Source organism: Lepidothrix coronata, unplaced genomic scaffold, assembly GCF_001604755.1.
Source record: "Lepidothrix coronata isolate B3197 unplaced genomic scaffold, Lepidothrix_coronata-1.0 Scaffold22, whole genome shotgun sequence".
Lineage (NCBI taxonomy): Eukaryota > Metazoa > Chordata > Aves > Passeriformes > Pipridae > Lepidothrix > Lepidothrix coronata.
This window is the reverse complement of record NW_016690202.1, coordinates 3,701,154-3,718,724: the sequence shown is the minus strand read 5'-3', so window position 1 is coordinate 3,718,724 and position 17,571 is coordinate 3,701,154. Positions and strand designations below refer to the sequence as shown.

The 17,571-nt window shown below is 40.1% G+C and overlaps 1 protein-coding gene across 6 annotated transcripts in view; it reads left to right on the top strand.

Moving 5' to 3' along the window:
* The window catches only part of ARHGEF28 (Rho guanine nucleotide exchange factor 28), a 106,716-nt gene that overhangs the window by 33,489 nt on the left and 55,656 nt on the right, over positions 1–17,571 (top strand). For 4 of the 6 annotated variants that reach the window (XM_017808336.1, XM_017808341.1, XM_017808337.1 and 1 more), the window contains exon 1: positions 10,433–10,718. The exons of the other annotated variants lie outside the window; for them this stretch is intronic. In XM_017808336.1, the coding sequence (XP_017663825.1) occupies positions 10,634–10,718 (85 nt within the window). In that variant the 5' untranslated portion in view covers positions 10,433–10,633. Of the gene's footprint in view, positions 1–10,432; positions 10,719–17,571 lie in introns of those variants that run through there. 6 annotated transcript variants of the gene reach the window in all.

Below are 17,571 nucleotides of genomic sequence, written 5' to 3'. Positions count from 1 at the left end.
GCTCTCCTCGCCCACTGGGCGCATACTCAAATTGGTCAAAACACTCATCACATAGACATCCAGTGGGATTTTGCTATTGACTTCAGCAGGGCCTGGAGTGCTTCCAGTCAGTACTATGTATGAGATCTGATGGGGCTGAAGTGCAGGCTGGGAGGTAACTGGGCTGTTGGGCGTGCAATAAAAAGTGGAAGTGGGGAGGATGAAGAAGGATGGATATAGAGTTTGATGATAGCCAGAAATTTGTAAGTTGTCCAGAGCTGGTTTTACTGGGGTTTTTTGACTGTAAAAACGAGCATATATTCTAACCTGACTCGTTTAACCTTATTGCTAAATATCATGGTTCCCTTACCCTGGATTGTTTTGAACTATTTCTAAAAAATTGTTCATTTGGCAACGTTGTTAAATGGCAATGTTTTTGGCAGAAAAGCACACAGTGGGGGATAAGGAAAGAAAAAGAAATAGTTGTCAGTGGGGGAGAGGAAGAGAGAAAGCAGCTAAGGCGGGTTGAATGAAAAAGAATGAATAGAAACAAGCAAACTCTGGAATCTCACTAGTAGTTGGATGTGTAAATTAAAGAGGACTTCTAAGAGTGACAATGTGAATGCTCTTTGAATGGGTGCAAAGTCCCCCACTTCTGTTTCTCACTTCTTTTTCCATGTGGCTTTTGCTTTTAGATTCTGTACCAAGAATCAGTGTTGTCATGGAATGGTTTTTGTTGGCAGGGACCTTTGAAGAAGTAGTGGCTCCTGGAAGGACTCTCCTGTTCCTGCTCTCTTCCTCAGATTGCCCTTTCAAGCATCTTGACTGTTATGGCTCTTTCCCCACACGCAACAAAGTTTGGGGATTGTCTTTGCACAGGGTGCTTGCAACATTTAGTAGGATGCTAAAAGGGCACAACTCTCCTTGCTCCTTGTCTTCTTCATCTTTGTGTTGGGACCTGGCTGCCTTAGGCATCAGATTTAGTAGTGAGTCTTGTAGTTCAGTTTTGAGAATTGTAGTTCAACTATTTGTGCAGGAGGTTTCTTATCCTCCAGGATCTTTGAAGAGCCCCTGGAATCCCAGCCCTGTGAGTGTGATGGGCCAATAAGATGCCAAGAAGATGACGGGCTTTGGTTTTGCAGTATTCCAGAATGGAAGTAATAGGAGTGGGGCACAACAGGCTGCTAGACCATGCTAAACAGAAGGCTGTACAGAGACGTCTCAGTGCTGATCACACTTGCCAGTGTTCTCTCCCCTCTCTCCTTTGAAAATAGTTAGAGATCTGTTTTATGTTTACAAGAGAGAAAAAAACCAAACCAAACCCAAAAAAATCCCAGCACTTTTTCTTTTTCATTGAAGGGAATCATTGAGAGAAACACTGAGAGAAACCCAATATCTAGTTGGAGAGAATGAATAAAAGAGATAAGCGGAAAGCACACAAAAAAAAGGATTTCTTTTCCTTTGAATGTTATGCCATATGTATTATTGCCAGACATTGTCATCCTCAGACTCAGCAACCCTGTACATTTTGAAAGAGAGTCTAGGAGGTGACAAATGAATGCTGTTACTGTTGGGCATGTGACAGTGTGAGCTGGGTATGTGTTTTTAAACATTTATAATTCCTTCCTGTTTTGCCTGGCTGGTTTGGAAAGTGGATGCCCACAAGACCATTATAAAGCTGCAAAAGTTTTTCTTTTCTGATAAGAGAAATCTAACCCCCTAACTTGTTTTTCCTCCAAGTACATACAACTTTTTTTCCCCCCTTAAACTTCAGGAAGGCAGGATGATGATAATTTTCCAAAATATTTTCCCTGATCTCCTAGTTACAGTGCCAGTGACCTAGTGGTGTCTGTCTTAATCTATTCTGTTTGCTCTGCCAGTGGTGAAAGACTTCTGCAAGCCATGTTTGTGAGAGATAAAATTACCCATGCCAAATTTTTGGCAGTTCACTCTATGTGACCAGGCAGCTACAAAACATTTTTAGTAGAGTCTGCCCTTTGATTTTCATGGTTCCACAGAAATCCCAGTTTAACCATGGATCAGTTTAAGGAACAGAACATAATGATCATAATGATCTTCTCTGTAAACCAGTGGGGCTGTACTGTAACCTGCAGAAAAATCTGGTTTTAATGTTGCTGTTTTGTTCTCTTTTTTGATTATATTCCTCAGCATGGTTGGTAAGACTTCAAAGTGGTGGGGTTTTTTTTGTTTGTTTGTTTGGTCGTTTTTTTGTGTTTTGTTTGTTGGTTTGGTTTGGTTTGATTTTTTTGTGATAGAAAAAAACCATAGTCCTGCTGCCTCGAGTCCTACCTTTGTGCAGTTTTTGTTAGGTCTGTAAAATTATTATTTTTTTTTGTACTAACTGCTGTCATATCTTTTGCTCCTTTTGTTGGTGTTTGTTTGCTTTTGAGGTTTTTTTCTGGATGTATTTTGAGTCAAGTGTGGTTATATTGACATTAGAACTATAGGAAATAATTTAATGGTTATTGATAGATAAGAGTGAACATTACCTGTTAAGTGTTGCCTATCTGAGACAGTTGCAAGAATCCTGTGATTCAGGCTATGCAGATTTTTTCTTCGTGGTCATTTTTGTATTTTTCTGGCAGCTTTCAGTCCTATTGTTCCCTTATGTATGCTTTGGGAGAGGCTGGGTGATCCAGCATAGCATCTCTAGTCCAGGAACTGCATACTTTTGCTTCAGTTTCTCTCCTTAATGGATTTACAGCAGGACTTTGGGTATGTCATTTGTCTTTCCTCTGTAACTCAGTTTTTCGCTTGAAAGAAGTAGGAGCATAGAGAGCAAGGTAATAAAGAGGCAGTGCAGTACTTAGGTGATTGGAGATGTGCAAATACTCTGACTGGTTGTGCCAAAGAAGCTCAGTTTGTGGTAAAGGATGCTTTTTAAAAACTCATTTTTAGCCAAAGGGTAGATGATATGAAAGTTGCAGAGAAAAATAATAACAGAAGAAAACTGCAGGGTTACTGCTGCAGCTAATGACTGTGGCAGTTGTACTCTGCCCTTTTGGGCTGCAGCTTTGACATCTTCATGCTACTGCTTCTACTTTTGCAAAACCTTTGCATGGTTCCTCTCATTAGGGAGACTTAACTTGGGGTTGATCTGTCACAGTACTGCTAGCAACAACCTTTAAACAACATTTAAATGTAACAGTAGTTTATTTCAATAGATAAAAATTATCCTTTTCTTTTTTTTTTTGAGTGTCTATAAACAACTAAATAGTTATTTGAAGACTGCCAAATAGTTAAGAGCTACAGAAGATGTGGGAAGTAAACTCTTCCTGGGATGTGAGCCTGAACTGAGCTTAATTAAAAAGCTGTGGAGAAATCTGGAAGAAGCAACATTAGGCACTAAAACAAGCTTGTTCTTGTTTGTTGGGTTTTCCTCCACTCTTGATTTTCTGAGACATTATAATTCAAGTTAATCTCAAAAGAAAGGCAGCAAGAAAAATGAACAAGCTACAAACATATGCTGTCTGCCTTCCCAGAACTTGTTCTCTTCCTCTGCCTGAAATCCCGAACAAATTTGCTCAACAAAATAATCCTTCAAAAAGAGGCTCCCATTCCCCGCCCCCCCAATGTTTACATAAGCTTTTTTGCTTGTCTTGTGCCCAGTTTCATTTCATGTTAACATAAATAAACAATCTGGAATATATCTAATGTCAAGTTATTCTTTAAATGTGAAATATAATCCAGAAATACATTGTGAAAAAACCGAGTTGTAGTCTTGAAAGTACACACAAGAAAACATTTCTCAGCTTTCCTCCTCCTTGAGAGGCAGCCTTCCCCTGAAGTCTTCATTGAAACATAGAAAATTGAATATTTAATTAGATCGTTCTTTGGTGAACTTTTTGGCATCAGAGGCTGCCAGTGTGAGTGCAGATTCAACAACTAAGTCATTGGCACAGCTTTAGTAGGAGCGAGGGCCAAGTAAAACCTGGGTTTGCTTTCGCATGAGGAGATGTGTATCTTCCCAATTGCTGCTTGCACAGGCCTCCATGGAGCTGAAACCAGGAAGACTAGCCCCTTAGTTCTCAAGCTTTTGCAAATAAACTCAAGGGAGCTTTTCATCAGGGTATTGGGAAAAAAACAACGAGGTTTCCATCCACATTTGTGTGGTATATCCCAGCTAGTCTTTTGGTGTGAATAGATACTGGTCAAGGAGAGCATTTAGGCAAATTATTTCTTTATGTACTTTGTTGGAAGTGCTTAGAGGTTGTTTCAAGGGTCAGGGCATACTGACTGCTGTCACGTGAAAGTAGTATTAATGAGCTTGTTATCCTAAAGTGAGCTTGCTTGTTACCCTAGAGTGAACTTGGTGTTGTATAAAAAGGAAAAAAAAAGTTAATATCTGCCATCAGTCACGAACCAGACATCAGAAAGGTCTGAGTTGGAGGAACACTGTGAAATCCTGAAAGCAGGACAGTGAACTGGACAACATGAAGACAAAGCCTGAGATAATGCAGTGTGCGTGCCCACAGGATCTTTGGAGTTACATTTATGCAGGATTAGGCAGAGGTCATGTTTTTGCCTCACTTTTGTAAAGATTTTGAGCCTTTCTTTATCCTAGTCTGATGGGTGTTTTCCAAGGGTCTTGTAGCACTAGTATAGTTTTTGCAAAGCTGTTTCTCTTAATTTTTTAAAGATACGCTGCTTTTTAGTTTATTGAAGAAACAAAATTTAAGTTCCACCACTTACTGACAGTTACTTTTCAAAAGAGATACCTATAACTGCTAGCTATTAGTAGGATAATGCATAATTCACTGAATATCGCAAAGATCTTTTTAGCATGAAAGCATTATTGTCATTATAGCTGTTCTAACTGTAGTTGTCGCCCTGATTTTGAAGAAAGCATTAAGAGAACGGTCTTAACAACTCATTGAATAATTCACATTGCAATTAGAAATATACCTGCTGGGGAATAGTAAGGAGGTAATTATAAGTTTAGATAGCATGGTCTTCTCTCAGTCTGAATGGTATGCCATAATACCAATCCTATGTGCCTTGTCTGGGGTTGATAAAAGGGTATATCCATGTGGAAGTAAGTGCAGTGAAGCAGAAAAATTCTTGAACTGGCAATCTAGCTTAAAGCAATCCAGAAAGCAGTGCATACAAACTGTCTCTGCTTTTCCTGCAGCCTGCCATGACTGTAGAGTGTTTCAGTAAACTTGTTCTCTGTAGAACAGCATTTTCAGAGACTGTAGGGTGGTCTGCTGCTCCAGCAGAGTGTCTGTGAAGGCAGCAGCTGTTCTGTGTTCCTTTCCAGGCTAGTGTCCCAAGAAATTCCACAAATAAGTCAATGAAAAATTGACCCAAATATATAGTACTGTTTGTTACATTGTATTTTTCATTAATATTTCTGTTATCTGTCTACACAACACCTATAGAAGACACTTGTTAAGGAAAAAGGTGTTCCTAATGTGGGTGAGTTTTGTCATCAGCTATTTGAATGGAAGAGTGAAGAATGGAGTGTGAGGGGATGTGTGAGTGGGAGGTTTGTGGGCTAGGAGTCAGGGCCATTTAATCTCATGTCAGAATGTGGCTAGGTTTGATACCTAATTCACCCAGGAGTGTGCTTTTCTGGGTGTGCAAAATTTACTGCTTTAAACTTGTAGTTAGAGGAAGACATCATGCAATGCTGAATGCAAATGATCCTTCACCCTGTTCAAACCTGTGGCTTCATCAGGGTTGAAATAGTAGAAAGCAGGTGTGTACTTCATTAATGTGTATAAATACCTGAAGGGTGGGTGTCAAGAGGATGGAGTGAGGCTCTTCTCAGTGGTGCCCAGCAATAGGACAAGAGGCAATGGGCAGAAACTGATGCATAAGAAGTTCTGCCTTCTGAAGAACTTATTTTGTGCAGGTGACTGAGCACTGAACAGATTGCCTGGAGAGGTTGTGGAGTCTCCCTCACTAGAGATATCCAGGAACCATCTGGATGCAATCCTGTGCCATGTTCTCTAGGGTGACCCTGCTTGAGCAGGGAAATTGGACCAGATGACCCACTGTGGTCCTATCCAACCTGACCCATTCAGTGAGTCTCTTTGCAGGCAGTACAAGAAACCCTCTGTTCCTCCTTCACCTGCCCTGCTCCATGCCTTTCCCAGAGCTATTACCCTCCAGGCGATGCAGGATGGGTAGCCTGCCACAAGTTGTTACTGAGGGAGATGGGATCCACCAAATACTGCCATAATGTCGGGCAGTGATGATGGGCAAGTGACTGCTTGCCTGGATCTTTTGGGATCTACTGCTGAACAGTTTAAATCCCAAACTGTCATGTTACTCATGGGAGGCTTCTGTTCACAAAACAGGAAAATAATGGGCCACTTCCTTAAACTAAATATATGAATCACCTGTAAGAAATTTAGCAATAAGGAACATCGTAAAAACAAGTGGAGGACGTCATCTACCAAGATCTTAAGGATCTGGGCTTGGTTCTGTGTTTTTCAGTGATCACTTTGTCAATGATTTGGGAAAGGAAGGGGGAGAGAATAGCGATGTGGCAAAGTTTTTCTGACTATTCCTGTATAAACTCTTCGTAAGAAATACCTAGGTCTTTGGCAGAGAAGCGAGGTGGTAAAAGCAGTAAAAAAGCAAGGTGGTAAAAGCTGTATGTGACAATCCATCCTACAGGACCTATGAGGCTGTTGCCAGCTCTTGTCTGCACAGCCATTTCATCATTTTTGGGGGCAGATGGAAAGAGTATTAGAGCTGGAGGGTGCTTGGTGTGTAGGATCTGGTTGGTAGTGTTTTGCTTTTAATTGCCTTTAGTTCACATTTGCTGAGATTTCAACATGATTGTTAACTCTAATGTGGGGTAATGCAGATAGTTTGTCCAGGTATATTGGCTGATCCTCTCTGTGGGAAGAAATGCTCTAATTAGTAAGAACAGTGGAGTGAAGAAGGTAGGAAAGCCACATGTGCCTGTGGACCACAGAGGCTGATGCTGAAGGTCACCTAACCCTTTCTACACCATCTTACCGTGTCAGAGCCTTCTCTCCTTGGAAAAGGATTGCAGGTCCTGCTGGGCATGGGGCAGAATCAAGCTGGGGCAAATCAATTTTATCTCTAATATCAGGGGACCCCCTGCCTAGAGCAAACTGAGCAGGGTGTTTTTGGCAGGGCTGTTGCTCAGGCAGCTCTCATCCTACCTGTGACCAACAATGACCTTCCCCAGACCCATTTCTGGGGTTGGTAACCCCCTTTTCTGTCCCTTCTCAATCTGGGGAGGTGCACTAGGCCCAGCAGGGTTGTCTCCTTCTGATCTGCCTGAGAGATAGAGCTGCTAGCCCATGATTTAACAGTGTGGGGAGGAGGAGCTCACTTGCTTGGTAACATGGTGCTATCTGCTGAGCGTGCCGGGGAGGCAACAGTGCTTTTCCATAGAGACTGCAGATGCTGGTGACATAGCTCTGCTTCCTTCTGTCTTGCCACAAGCCACAGGAATGGTCAGACAATAAACAATAGACTGTGCTATCTCTGAAAAACATTTAGATTTTATGGATGTGTTTTGGCAAGCATTGGGTGAAAGAATTTAAGGCATTACATTATTTATCAAAAGCATTAGCCTTAGTACACACAACCCCCCCATTTATTCATTATCTTCACATCTATACCTTGCTATATATAATTGAAAACATTTTTTCAGTGGCAAGTGAGGTTAATAATTTTCAGCTAGAAAGCACCTTTTATCTCATAAGCAGACAGATCTCTGTGGCAGCTGCTTGCAAATGCCCCAACTTTGGAAAGGAAGAGTGGAAGGTGAAAAGTGAGTTGGATGATCCTACAAAGTGCAAGAATGGGGAAGCACAATATTTTTAGCCAAAGACTGTAAGGCAAAGCCCTTCTTTGTGGCAAAGAACAGCATGATGTCTTTCACAGTTGTATAAAGGAGTTTTACAGACAAGGAAAAAAAAATTTTTCACAAGGCCCAAACAGAGCAAGTAATGTGAGTGATATTCAATTAACCCTTCAGAAATAGGGGTTGAAGTTGGTAATTTATCTGTACTTTCAGACTGCCATTGACAAATTCCCATGCAAGATCCTACTCAGGAAAGATTGCAGCAAGCAGGTGAAAAGCCTAAGAAATTAGACAAGAAATAGATGATAAACAGCAGGAGTAAATGATTAGGCTTTTATCACTGTGGAAATTTAGTATATGGATTCTCCAAATATTGTGTAATAGGGCTGCTGTTGAAAAATAGTTTAACAATCCTTAATTACTCATTTGTGTTAGAATGTTGTAAATGAATGCAACTGGTTTAAGGGAGGGAGCAGACAAAAACTGAGCAGTCAGTGAAAACATCTATGCAGTGTACAGAGGTCATTCAGCAAAGTAAATGTCTCGGCATGTAAAATATTTTAATGCCATTAAATACACTGGGTGCATTTCTGCATGGTGGATGTTTTGTTCAGCTCTAGTTATCCCTCCCTGGACTAAACAGAAGTCCAGGAAGACCAATGGAAGTGAATTCTTTTACTTGATTGTGTAAGTGAAAAAAGCCAGAATTAGTTAATTTACAGAAAAGATGTACCAATGGAGATGCTACAGAAGTAAGCAAAATTTACCACTTCTCAAAAAGTAGAATAAAAGAATAGTTGATAAAATTGAAAAGTGAGAAATTTTAAAGCTCGTTTAAAAAAAACCATCTCTCTCTTAAACCGCTATTTGTCCATGGAGCACTGCCATTTGTGCATGTCTGAAACGAAGACTTTTATTCTGGTTGGCATTAAATATACCAAGTGAGCAAGAGAGCACGCTTGTGTAAGGAGAATTGCTGTGTAGAGGGGAAGTCTATTGTGCTGGGGCAGTTGGGAAGACATTCCTTAAGCGAACAAGTTATCCAACAAATACGCTGTCCTTTCCTTTTCTCAAACTGTGACCATGATGGGAGGCAGGCGAGTGCCCTGGGTGGTGTGCAGATGGGAAGGTGTACGTCAGTGCCTGCGTTCCTGTATGCCCAGGAGACTTATCAGTACAATTTAACCTGACGTTCCAGGGAGTAGAGATATTTTGAAGTGGATGATTAAAGCAAGGGTTTATATCCTCCCTGTATTTTCCATTGTCTGCTGTAGGTCCTGGGGCTGTTAATTATATATATATATCAATCAAGCAAAGTCTATGTGAGTGTCTAATATTTAAAGTGAAAGTCTAAGGCTTCCAGCGTCTGGGGGGAATTATTCTTTTCAGGCCTAACAAAGCTGGCAGAACCTCAGTAAAGGGAAGGGCAGAACAATGATGTGTTTCCACTGTGTTTTATGTAATTTGTGCACTTTATGAAGGGCTTATATAATTATTTTATCCCTGAAAATATGATAGATATTTTTCTAACGGGTTTTGAATTAAATTTGCATTTGAATTGCATTATTTTCTTTCAACAAATACGCTGTTATCTCTGACTGAAATATGGATCAAGGAATCACTTGAAACATAATACAGAAGTAGTGCTGCAGACCTTAGCAGCCTGAAAAATAATTGAAGTAAGGAATGTTAACAAGCTCAAATGTCATCATCTTCCAAAAACTGACATTTAAGCTGATCCACATTCCCTCTCCTCCTTTATGTGGAATACAAAACTGCATACATTGTGGGGTAGCTAAAAGAAATATTTGCTGGAGTTGGTTAAGAAACAGTGGACATGTTATTTTTGTATTAGCTCTTGTATAGCCACATATGAGCATGTTTAAAAAAACATGTAATTTGTGTAGAGTAAAGATGTTGGGGGAAGGGATAATGAGTTCCTACTGAATACTAATTGCCTACAAGTTGTTCGGGGAGACTGAACTGAATGGAAGATTTGTTGTAAATTAGTCACTGGCTGTATTGTGCATTGCAGTGAGGTTAGAGCAGCGCTGTAAAGGTGCCAGCTCTACAAAATCCTTATGATTCACTGTCTAACTTGGTGACTGTGTGAAGGAAAATATACTGTGCAGACTAAATATTATTGGAAAAAATGCTCCTCTAATGAAAGTGTAATCTTTCTTCATGACACTTAAACTTTAAGCTCATTTGAGCTTAAAAGACGGGAGCAACAGATTTTGAGTGGGTTATCTCTGCTTTTCCAGCTGCAACATCCCAAAGTCAGCCAGCGTTATAAACACTGAGAGGAGGGGTATTGCTCTGCACTTACATAGAGTCAGCAGATTGATTAGTCCTCTTAGCTTGGTGTTAATCTTTGGCTTCTTTAATTCCAGCATTTTGCCTGTCCTTAATTTGAGATCTTCTAAACCCCACTTTTAACGTGGAAACAAAGCTTTGCAATAGTTTGTTTTCTTTTGAGAAGTATTTTCTCATTCCTTACTCTGCTTCTATTGTTTTCATTTACATCAAAATGGAAAGGTGAGTTAATGATTCATTGGCACGCAGTGACCTTTCAAATAACTCTGGACCACAATTCAACAGCTCAGCTCATACTTTAACCTCCTTGCTTCTGCCTTGATATTTGCAGCCTGATCTGTCTACATGCCTGGACGCCTGAAGAGAGCAAACATTTACAGCTTCTCCCTCCCCTGTGTTTAGTGGGCAATTTGATCCTTCTTTGTCCATTCCTTTATTTCACATCACTCTTAGGCTTGACTTGCTATTGAGAACAACAAAGTGCAACTTTGGGAATCTGCTCTCTGTTTATTTAGCACAAAAATGGACTCAGACTCTGATTCACCTTTTAATTACTCTTGGCCTTCCTTACCTAAAATGAGGATTCGAAGAAGGGCATCCAAACCAGGTAGAAAAAGTTATCTTCTTTTAAATGACTCTTGCTTTATAGCTCTACATCCTTTTCATTGTCTGACTCTGTGCAGGTGGCTGTAAACAGCTTGTGTGAGGTAGATTTTCTTCCTATCAAAAGTCCACCTCACTGTTTCTTATGCTCTTTTAGATAATGGAGTTGGAATGTTTTTAAGTAAAAAGGAAGTATTTTCTACAGATTATGTATTGTTCTTTATAACAGTTTGTATTTCTTTACTCTCTTAGGGCTTTTTCCCCCTTTTTGTTGTATGTGTAGCTCTCACTGAACAATTCTGACACCCTGAAGCTGTATGGCACGGCAGCGGCTGCAAAAGCTCTGCTGGTTGCAGTTATTTTCATTTAGGGAGAATTTGGTAACTCAACTGTCCTCAACAGCTAACAGGATTTTTTCTTTTTATTATGTACAAAAATCTCACCAGAATGAAGAGAAAAAATTTTTGCTATCTGCAAAAGAAAAGGAAAAGGGTCAGTTACTAGTTTTGGTGGCAGGGTCAGTTACTGCCTTGGTTAGACATTACCCTTCTTTATGCAAAAGTCTTTGGAGGTTAGCATTATAAATGTTGTTAGTATGCTAAAGGGGGTTTTAAGGAGGTTGAAAGGCACTGACCAGCAAGTTATTGTTAGGAAGAATTATGACTGGAAGCTTTAATGGGGAAAGACAAATTTTTAGTACATTTAAAAGAAGAAAAATAAAGAGAAAGAATTGAAAAAAATATAATTTGTACTTCTCTTCATAGAACTGGTGTTTTTTGTATTTCAGAAAGGGAAAAAAAACAAGTTGGAGAAGTAAGATGCATCACTGTCATTAAACTCAGTAAGCCAAGAGAATCATGTTTACACAGACTTGAGACTTTGACCTACTTTTTAGAGTGAAATATGTGTACAGGATGCAGGTTTTAATGTGCAAGAGATTTCCTCAACTTTTTACGTTTATGCATGGGGAAATCCAATATTTTCTCAGTGCATAGGAGTTTCTGCATTATGTGTGGATGCACATACCATTTGCACAGAAGATGAAATGAGTTGCAAGTTGCACAGTGTGTGTTCTTTCCATTTCTAACAAGGACTCATTTTTTCTGTAAATGCTGTAGCTGTGCACCCATTCCTCATTCAGTTTTGTTTAGACAGCTTTTTTTTTTTTTTAATACTTAACCTGTTGTAAAGAACTGGATACAGATGTGGTGTTTGCATATTACAGCATTGCACCTTGTTTTCCATCCCTGTTAATTGCATACCAGTATATGTGGCTTGTATGTACAACTGAGCATATCTGTGGAGTTGTTGAAGAAAGAAAGTGCTTGTTTTAGTGGTAAAGTTCAAGGGTTCACTTGAACCTTGAAGGATTGAAATTCTGGCTGCCCGTGGGGTGGGAGAAGTGCCTCTTCAAGAAGACAGCAGGCTCATGATCTAAGCTCATGATCTATGTTTTTTTCTGGTAGGATCAGAACATGCCCAGTTGATCATGGCGTGCAGGTGTGGGGCACATAGCACATGGTTACATTTCTGTCATGTAGCGGCTCAGGTCTCAATGAACAAGAGGCTTTCCTGCACCGCTGGAAATGGTGCAGGGTTCTTCCAGCCCACTCCAAAAGCCATGAAGTTGAGTACCTGTGCTGGGTGCTCCAGCTAATCTGGACAATGAAATTTCAATTGCCTCCCTTCCCCGCTGAATCATCAGGCTGTTGGTTTCCTGGCCCATGGTTGCTCCTCATGGGAGGCAGGGGAGCTGTGCAGACTGTACCACTCTCTGGAATGGAGAGTCAAAAATGTAAAGTATCACACTCCATTTTGCACCATATGTATCAGTGTTTTCAGATTTTAACTTCCTTGTGTGGTGCAAGGTCAGCTTTCATCCCTGCTCAGGCACCTTCCAGACTGGTTGGTGAATCCCCCGCCCTTCCCCTGAACTCCTGGAGGCTGTCAGGAGCCAAGCGCAGGTTCACACCTTTGGGACACACACTGCAGATTACCCACTTCCTGCTGAAGCTCCTGTGCATGACATATTTAAAGAGTAATTGGGCTCAGCAGAGAATGGGGCCATGACTCTGTCTTAGTGATTAGGCTGGGGAGAGGACCTAGTTTTTTTCCTTACTGCAAGACCCTAAATGCATTAATTTTGCTATTTTATGTGAAATTGCCACAAGGCACCTTTCTTCTCCCCTGCCTTTGCTCTGCATAGTTCTACCTATTCAGAGGCAGTGACTCTTGGAGCCTTTTTTGGGGTTTTAAACACCTTTAGGAGTGCTGAGAATATCTGTCTCTGACAAGTCTGTCCCACTGCACAGGGAGTTGAGAGCTATACAGCAAATCCACTCATGCAGAGTTGGGAAGTGAAACCAAGAGTCTCATATCCACAACTTTATTTGTTGTGCTGTTGCATAAAATGAGACACCAACTTATTTCTATTTCTATACTCATTTGTATAGTAGGTCAGGTGCCTTCTTCAGGGAGGGAGTCAGAACTGTGAATCCCGTGTTGGAAATGGATGCTTTCTTACAGCCCGCATTTAGGTGACCAAGATCAATGTCAATGATTGACAAGTGCCATTATTCTTAGTGGAAACTTTTGGACCACATCTTGAACATGATGGCATAATTTTCTATCATCTGTATGCCTCATACTCCTCATGCAGTATAAAGGAAACACAGTGCTTTGGTTTCTGCTTTATAGATTTAAGACAATTAAATTTCATTTTTATGACAATAGCACTTTAATGTCCACCTTGCTTTACGTTCCATGTGGTGTTATTCTTATGTACTTGCTTAATTTTGTTGTCATGGGTAGTTGCACTGTCTGAATGAAGACCTAAAACACCTGAATTAGGGGTGCAGATCCCCCATTGAAACTGGTTGTATGATCCACATCTACAGAAATGCGTGTCACTTCAGTTGTCCCCTTGCTAGGAACATGTGGACTTCTTTCGTCAAATTCAGGTAACATCTGGATTTAGAGCAGTATTTCTGCAGTCCCACATGATCCATGTGCTTAACTGTGTTTTTCATTGACTTCCAGTTATATATTAACCTCTGCTCAGTTTGCTGGGGGTAAATATGATGATCTGTCTGAAAACTATTCATTGTATCTAGAGAAGGTAATTTGTAACCTCTTTCCTGACTCTTGGCTTGGTCATGTTGATGAACTTCACTGCTGTTTTGTTGTGTTCTCCCATAGAAAGATTTAAGTTTTGATTTTTGTGAGAAAACAGTGAGTGTTATGTTCTTGGGATTTTCCGACACAGGTCATTCAAGGCTATACATTTTCTTATGCCAACATAAAGCATGCTTTAAATTATTGCTATGATGAGCATGTGTTTTTTAAAGTTAAACTATAAAGTATAAAAAGTTAAAGTATAAGCTTTTGTGACTGGTAAATGTGCAGCATTTGCTGTATAACTCCACAACATTACAAAAGATGTAGAGAACTTGTGCCTAGTTATTTGTTGGTCAAGTCTTTTATTTCATCCAAGTTTGGAGATTATTCTTCCCAGCACTGCACCTGAATAATGCATACAACTTTCTTAACTGTTTATCAGGCAGATGGCAGAAAGCCACAAGCTCTGCTAAAGGAGGAGGCATGTCTTTGTTTTATTCTTTTTCTGTGATCACAGTATAGAACTAGAAAGCCTTCAGCTCTGGCGGGAGGATCAGCTTGGTGAGCTGTGCTTGCTAGGTTGTTTCAGTAGCAAAGCCATTTCTGCTGTGTTGTGTTCAGGTAACTTTTACCTTGGTAAGCATCTTGAAGTGCATTTCCAATACCTTACAGAGCCAAAAATCTTATGGAACACCATCGCCAGTTTGCTCTAGCAATCTTGTCTGTCTTTTCACAAGCTGTGTTGAATTTTTGCATCTGCAATGAGAATAAGCAGTTTCAATGCCTAGGGGAAATTTTTGAGACATTTTGTTGGAAGATGTATTTTGTTAATATTCCTCATCTTTCAGACAAGGACAATCTTGCTGTATATTATTACTGATATCCAGCACTGCAAGCTATAATTCTGCCAATGTTAACCTGGTGGGGAAGGTCTGCTGATGGTCGCTGTAAGATCAAGAGAACGTGTAGTCAGCAGGGTGAGCTGGAGAAAGTTAGTGAGGCTGTAGGAATGCAGTATGTGATACAGACATTTGTGAGAGTTTTGTCACTTTTTAACCTATGTGGGCCTGTCTGGTGAAAATAAGTTACTAGCACAGTCAATGTGCAATTAATATTGCTCTCCTCTGCATTCAGCAAAGTCTTTAAATACTTCTTATGCTTCAGAGTTAGTTTGATATAGTCGTCCCTTCACACATGTTTGAAATGGAGGGGGGAGAGTGGGAGTAAGGAGGTACAGCGGGGTGATATTGCCATTGGATTCAATGATCTTGAACGTCTTTTCCAACCTATACTATTCTATGACTCTGTGAAGCCCAAGATAACTTGCTAGCTTTTATCTGTTAATTTTAAACCCCAATGAATAAACCCCATTTAGACATTTCACTTTTAACAATAGACTAACTGGAATATTGCCAGGAAAACATATGGCATTTAACAGTGATAAGCTGTAAAGATCTACAGACCGAAAATACTGCAGATAACATATTCTGATATAGTTTGTTGTATTTGCAGTAGCTTTCTCCAGAATTTGTTACTTAGGCTGTTACTCTCTTACAGAATTTTAAAATAATATAAAATGCATTATTAGAAGTTGCTATATATATATATAAATCAAAATCTGAAGTAATAGAGGAATTTGTGTTGTTTCTGGTTTAGTGTGTGTAATTAATTGAGCAGTTAACTAAGTGACTGTGGAGACCCAACGTGGCATCCCACCCTCAAGGGGAAGTGAGCATCCAAGATGCTCATAGATGCTCATGGTCAAAATGAATGGAAAACCTCAGAGACTCCAAAAAAGCTTACTACGTTTTATTAGTAAATTACAATCTTGTCATGAAATTGTTGTGAGCTAGTTCCTGATCTCCTCCTATAAGTGCATAGCAGTGAGTTTTGGGTAAAGGAGTAGAGTGTAGGGGAAGAGAGAGAGGGAGATGAATGAAAGAGGGGGAGAGAGAAAGAAAGGAAGGGAGAAAGAGAAATCAACAGTCCTGACTTCAGAATGGATCCAACTGATGGGATGTCCAGGTTGTGGGGGTTCTTTTTTATAGATAGGTTTTTCCCCACCCTGGAGCTAAGTTTCTTACTTTCTATACAAATTAGTTATCATGCACAGTCCATTCTTCTAGACCTTTCTGGAAATGGATGGGAGGGCTTTGGGGTTCTTGGGTGGTCTTGATCCTCCCCTATGGTCCATATCTATTTCTTAGCCTCATTTCTGCATCTGCTCTGCACTGTATTGTGTTTGACTCCAGGATCCAGAATATTTGTTCCAGAAAAGTGCTGCCCTACTTCCTATGGCCCCCCTCTCCAGCCACATCCTGTTCTGTCTCACAGTGTTTATTACCAACAATCCTTGGTTGTCTCCACAACCATCCGGCTACCAGTGTTTGAGACACACTTATCAGCCCCTTTACCTTCTAGGCTTCTACATCCCAGCGGTGGCGACTCTTGTTGAAGTCAAGAAACTACCTCCTTAGACTCAGATTTACACCATGATGAGGGAATCCCTGATGTTTGGGCTGTTTTTCAGGGGTGTGCATTGAAAGCTTGCAACCTAGCACTGGAGCTGTACACCACCCTTGCCAGCTGTACCCAGTGGGTTTATACACAAGTGGAAACACAGGCTAGGGTAGGTAGTAAGTATAGAAGAAGAAATGGAGAGCCTCACATTTTTTTCTGGGTGGTTTTTTGTTTAAGACCAACCGTTGGAAAGCTTTACAACTTACTGTTCTTGGGCTTTATGTGATAGCATCTTAAAATTAAATAAAAGCTGCGGTGTGTAGCACTGTAGATTTGGCCATAGTCTGGGACTTTTTTTTTTTTTTTCAAAGCAACAAATGCCCCAGACCATAATAAGTGTAGTTTCTAATCCAATTCTGTTTCTTCATTATGAATTTTCTTGCATTATGGTGGCTATAAGCATCTTGGATAGCCTTTGAGCAACTTGATCTAGTAAATGGCCGGGGGATTGGACTAGATGATCTTTAAGTTCTCTTTCAACCTAAACCATGCTATATGGCCCTGTGATCTTCCAAAAGCAGTTATGTTGCTTTAGGAATATGGTGTGGGGAAAGTCTTTAGAGGTATCTTTTCCTTTACACCTTTGCGGAAAATAAATTTCTAATACAGACTAAGAAGGATTTGTTAAGTAATATTCAATAACAGATAAACTTGAATTAGGTTTATTGAGAGTTTTGATTTTAGATATTTTTCTGGGTATGAGACTTTTCTCTGTCACATCATTCTTATGCTAGTCTGTCTCAGTTCACTTCCAATTGCTATACTTGACTTACAGCATCTTAAAATAGGCAAAAATTAGATTACAGTTGTGATTTTTTTTAACCTGTTTTCACACAGTCTAGAATAAGACTGGTTTTGACTTTGTAAAATTTTGCTCTTTTTGCAATCAGAAGATAATCCAGCTCAAATGCTGAATTGGTGCATCCTCTTCACACTTACAAACAGCTTTAAGAGAAGTGGGCCTGCAGAGCAGAGGATTTCTGCTGCTCAAAGGCATTAAATATTCAGCCCATGCAGCTTTTTATAATATTTGTATTCATGAGCACACTATTGAAAACTAAACTCTGGATTTCTGTTAATGATTCTGGTGAAACTGATCAGTAGCAAAAGCAGAGCAGATGCAGCATCCATCCCAAGCATCCTGTTCATGGTTCAAATCTTGATTGATAGCAGTTATTCTGGGGAGGCAATATCAATAGTATTTTATTTATGTCCCTTTT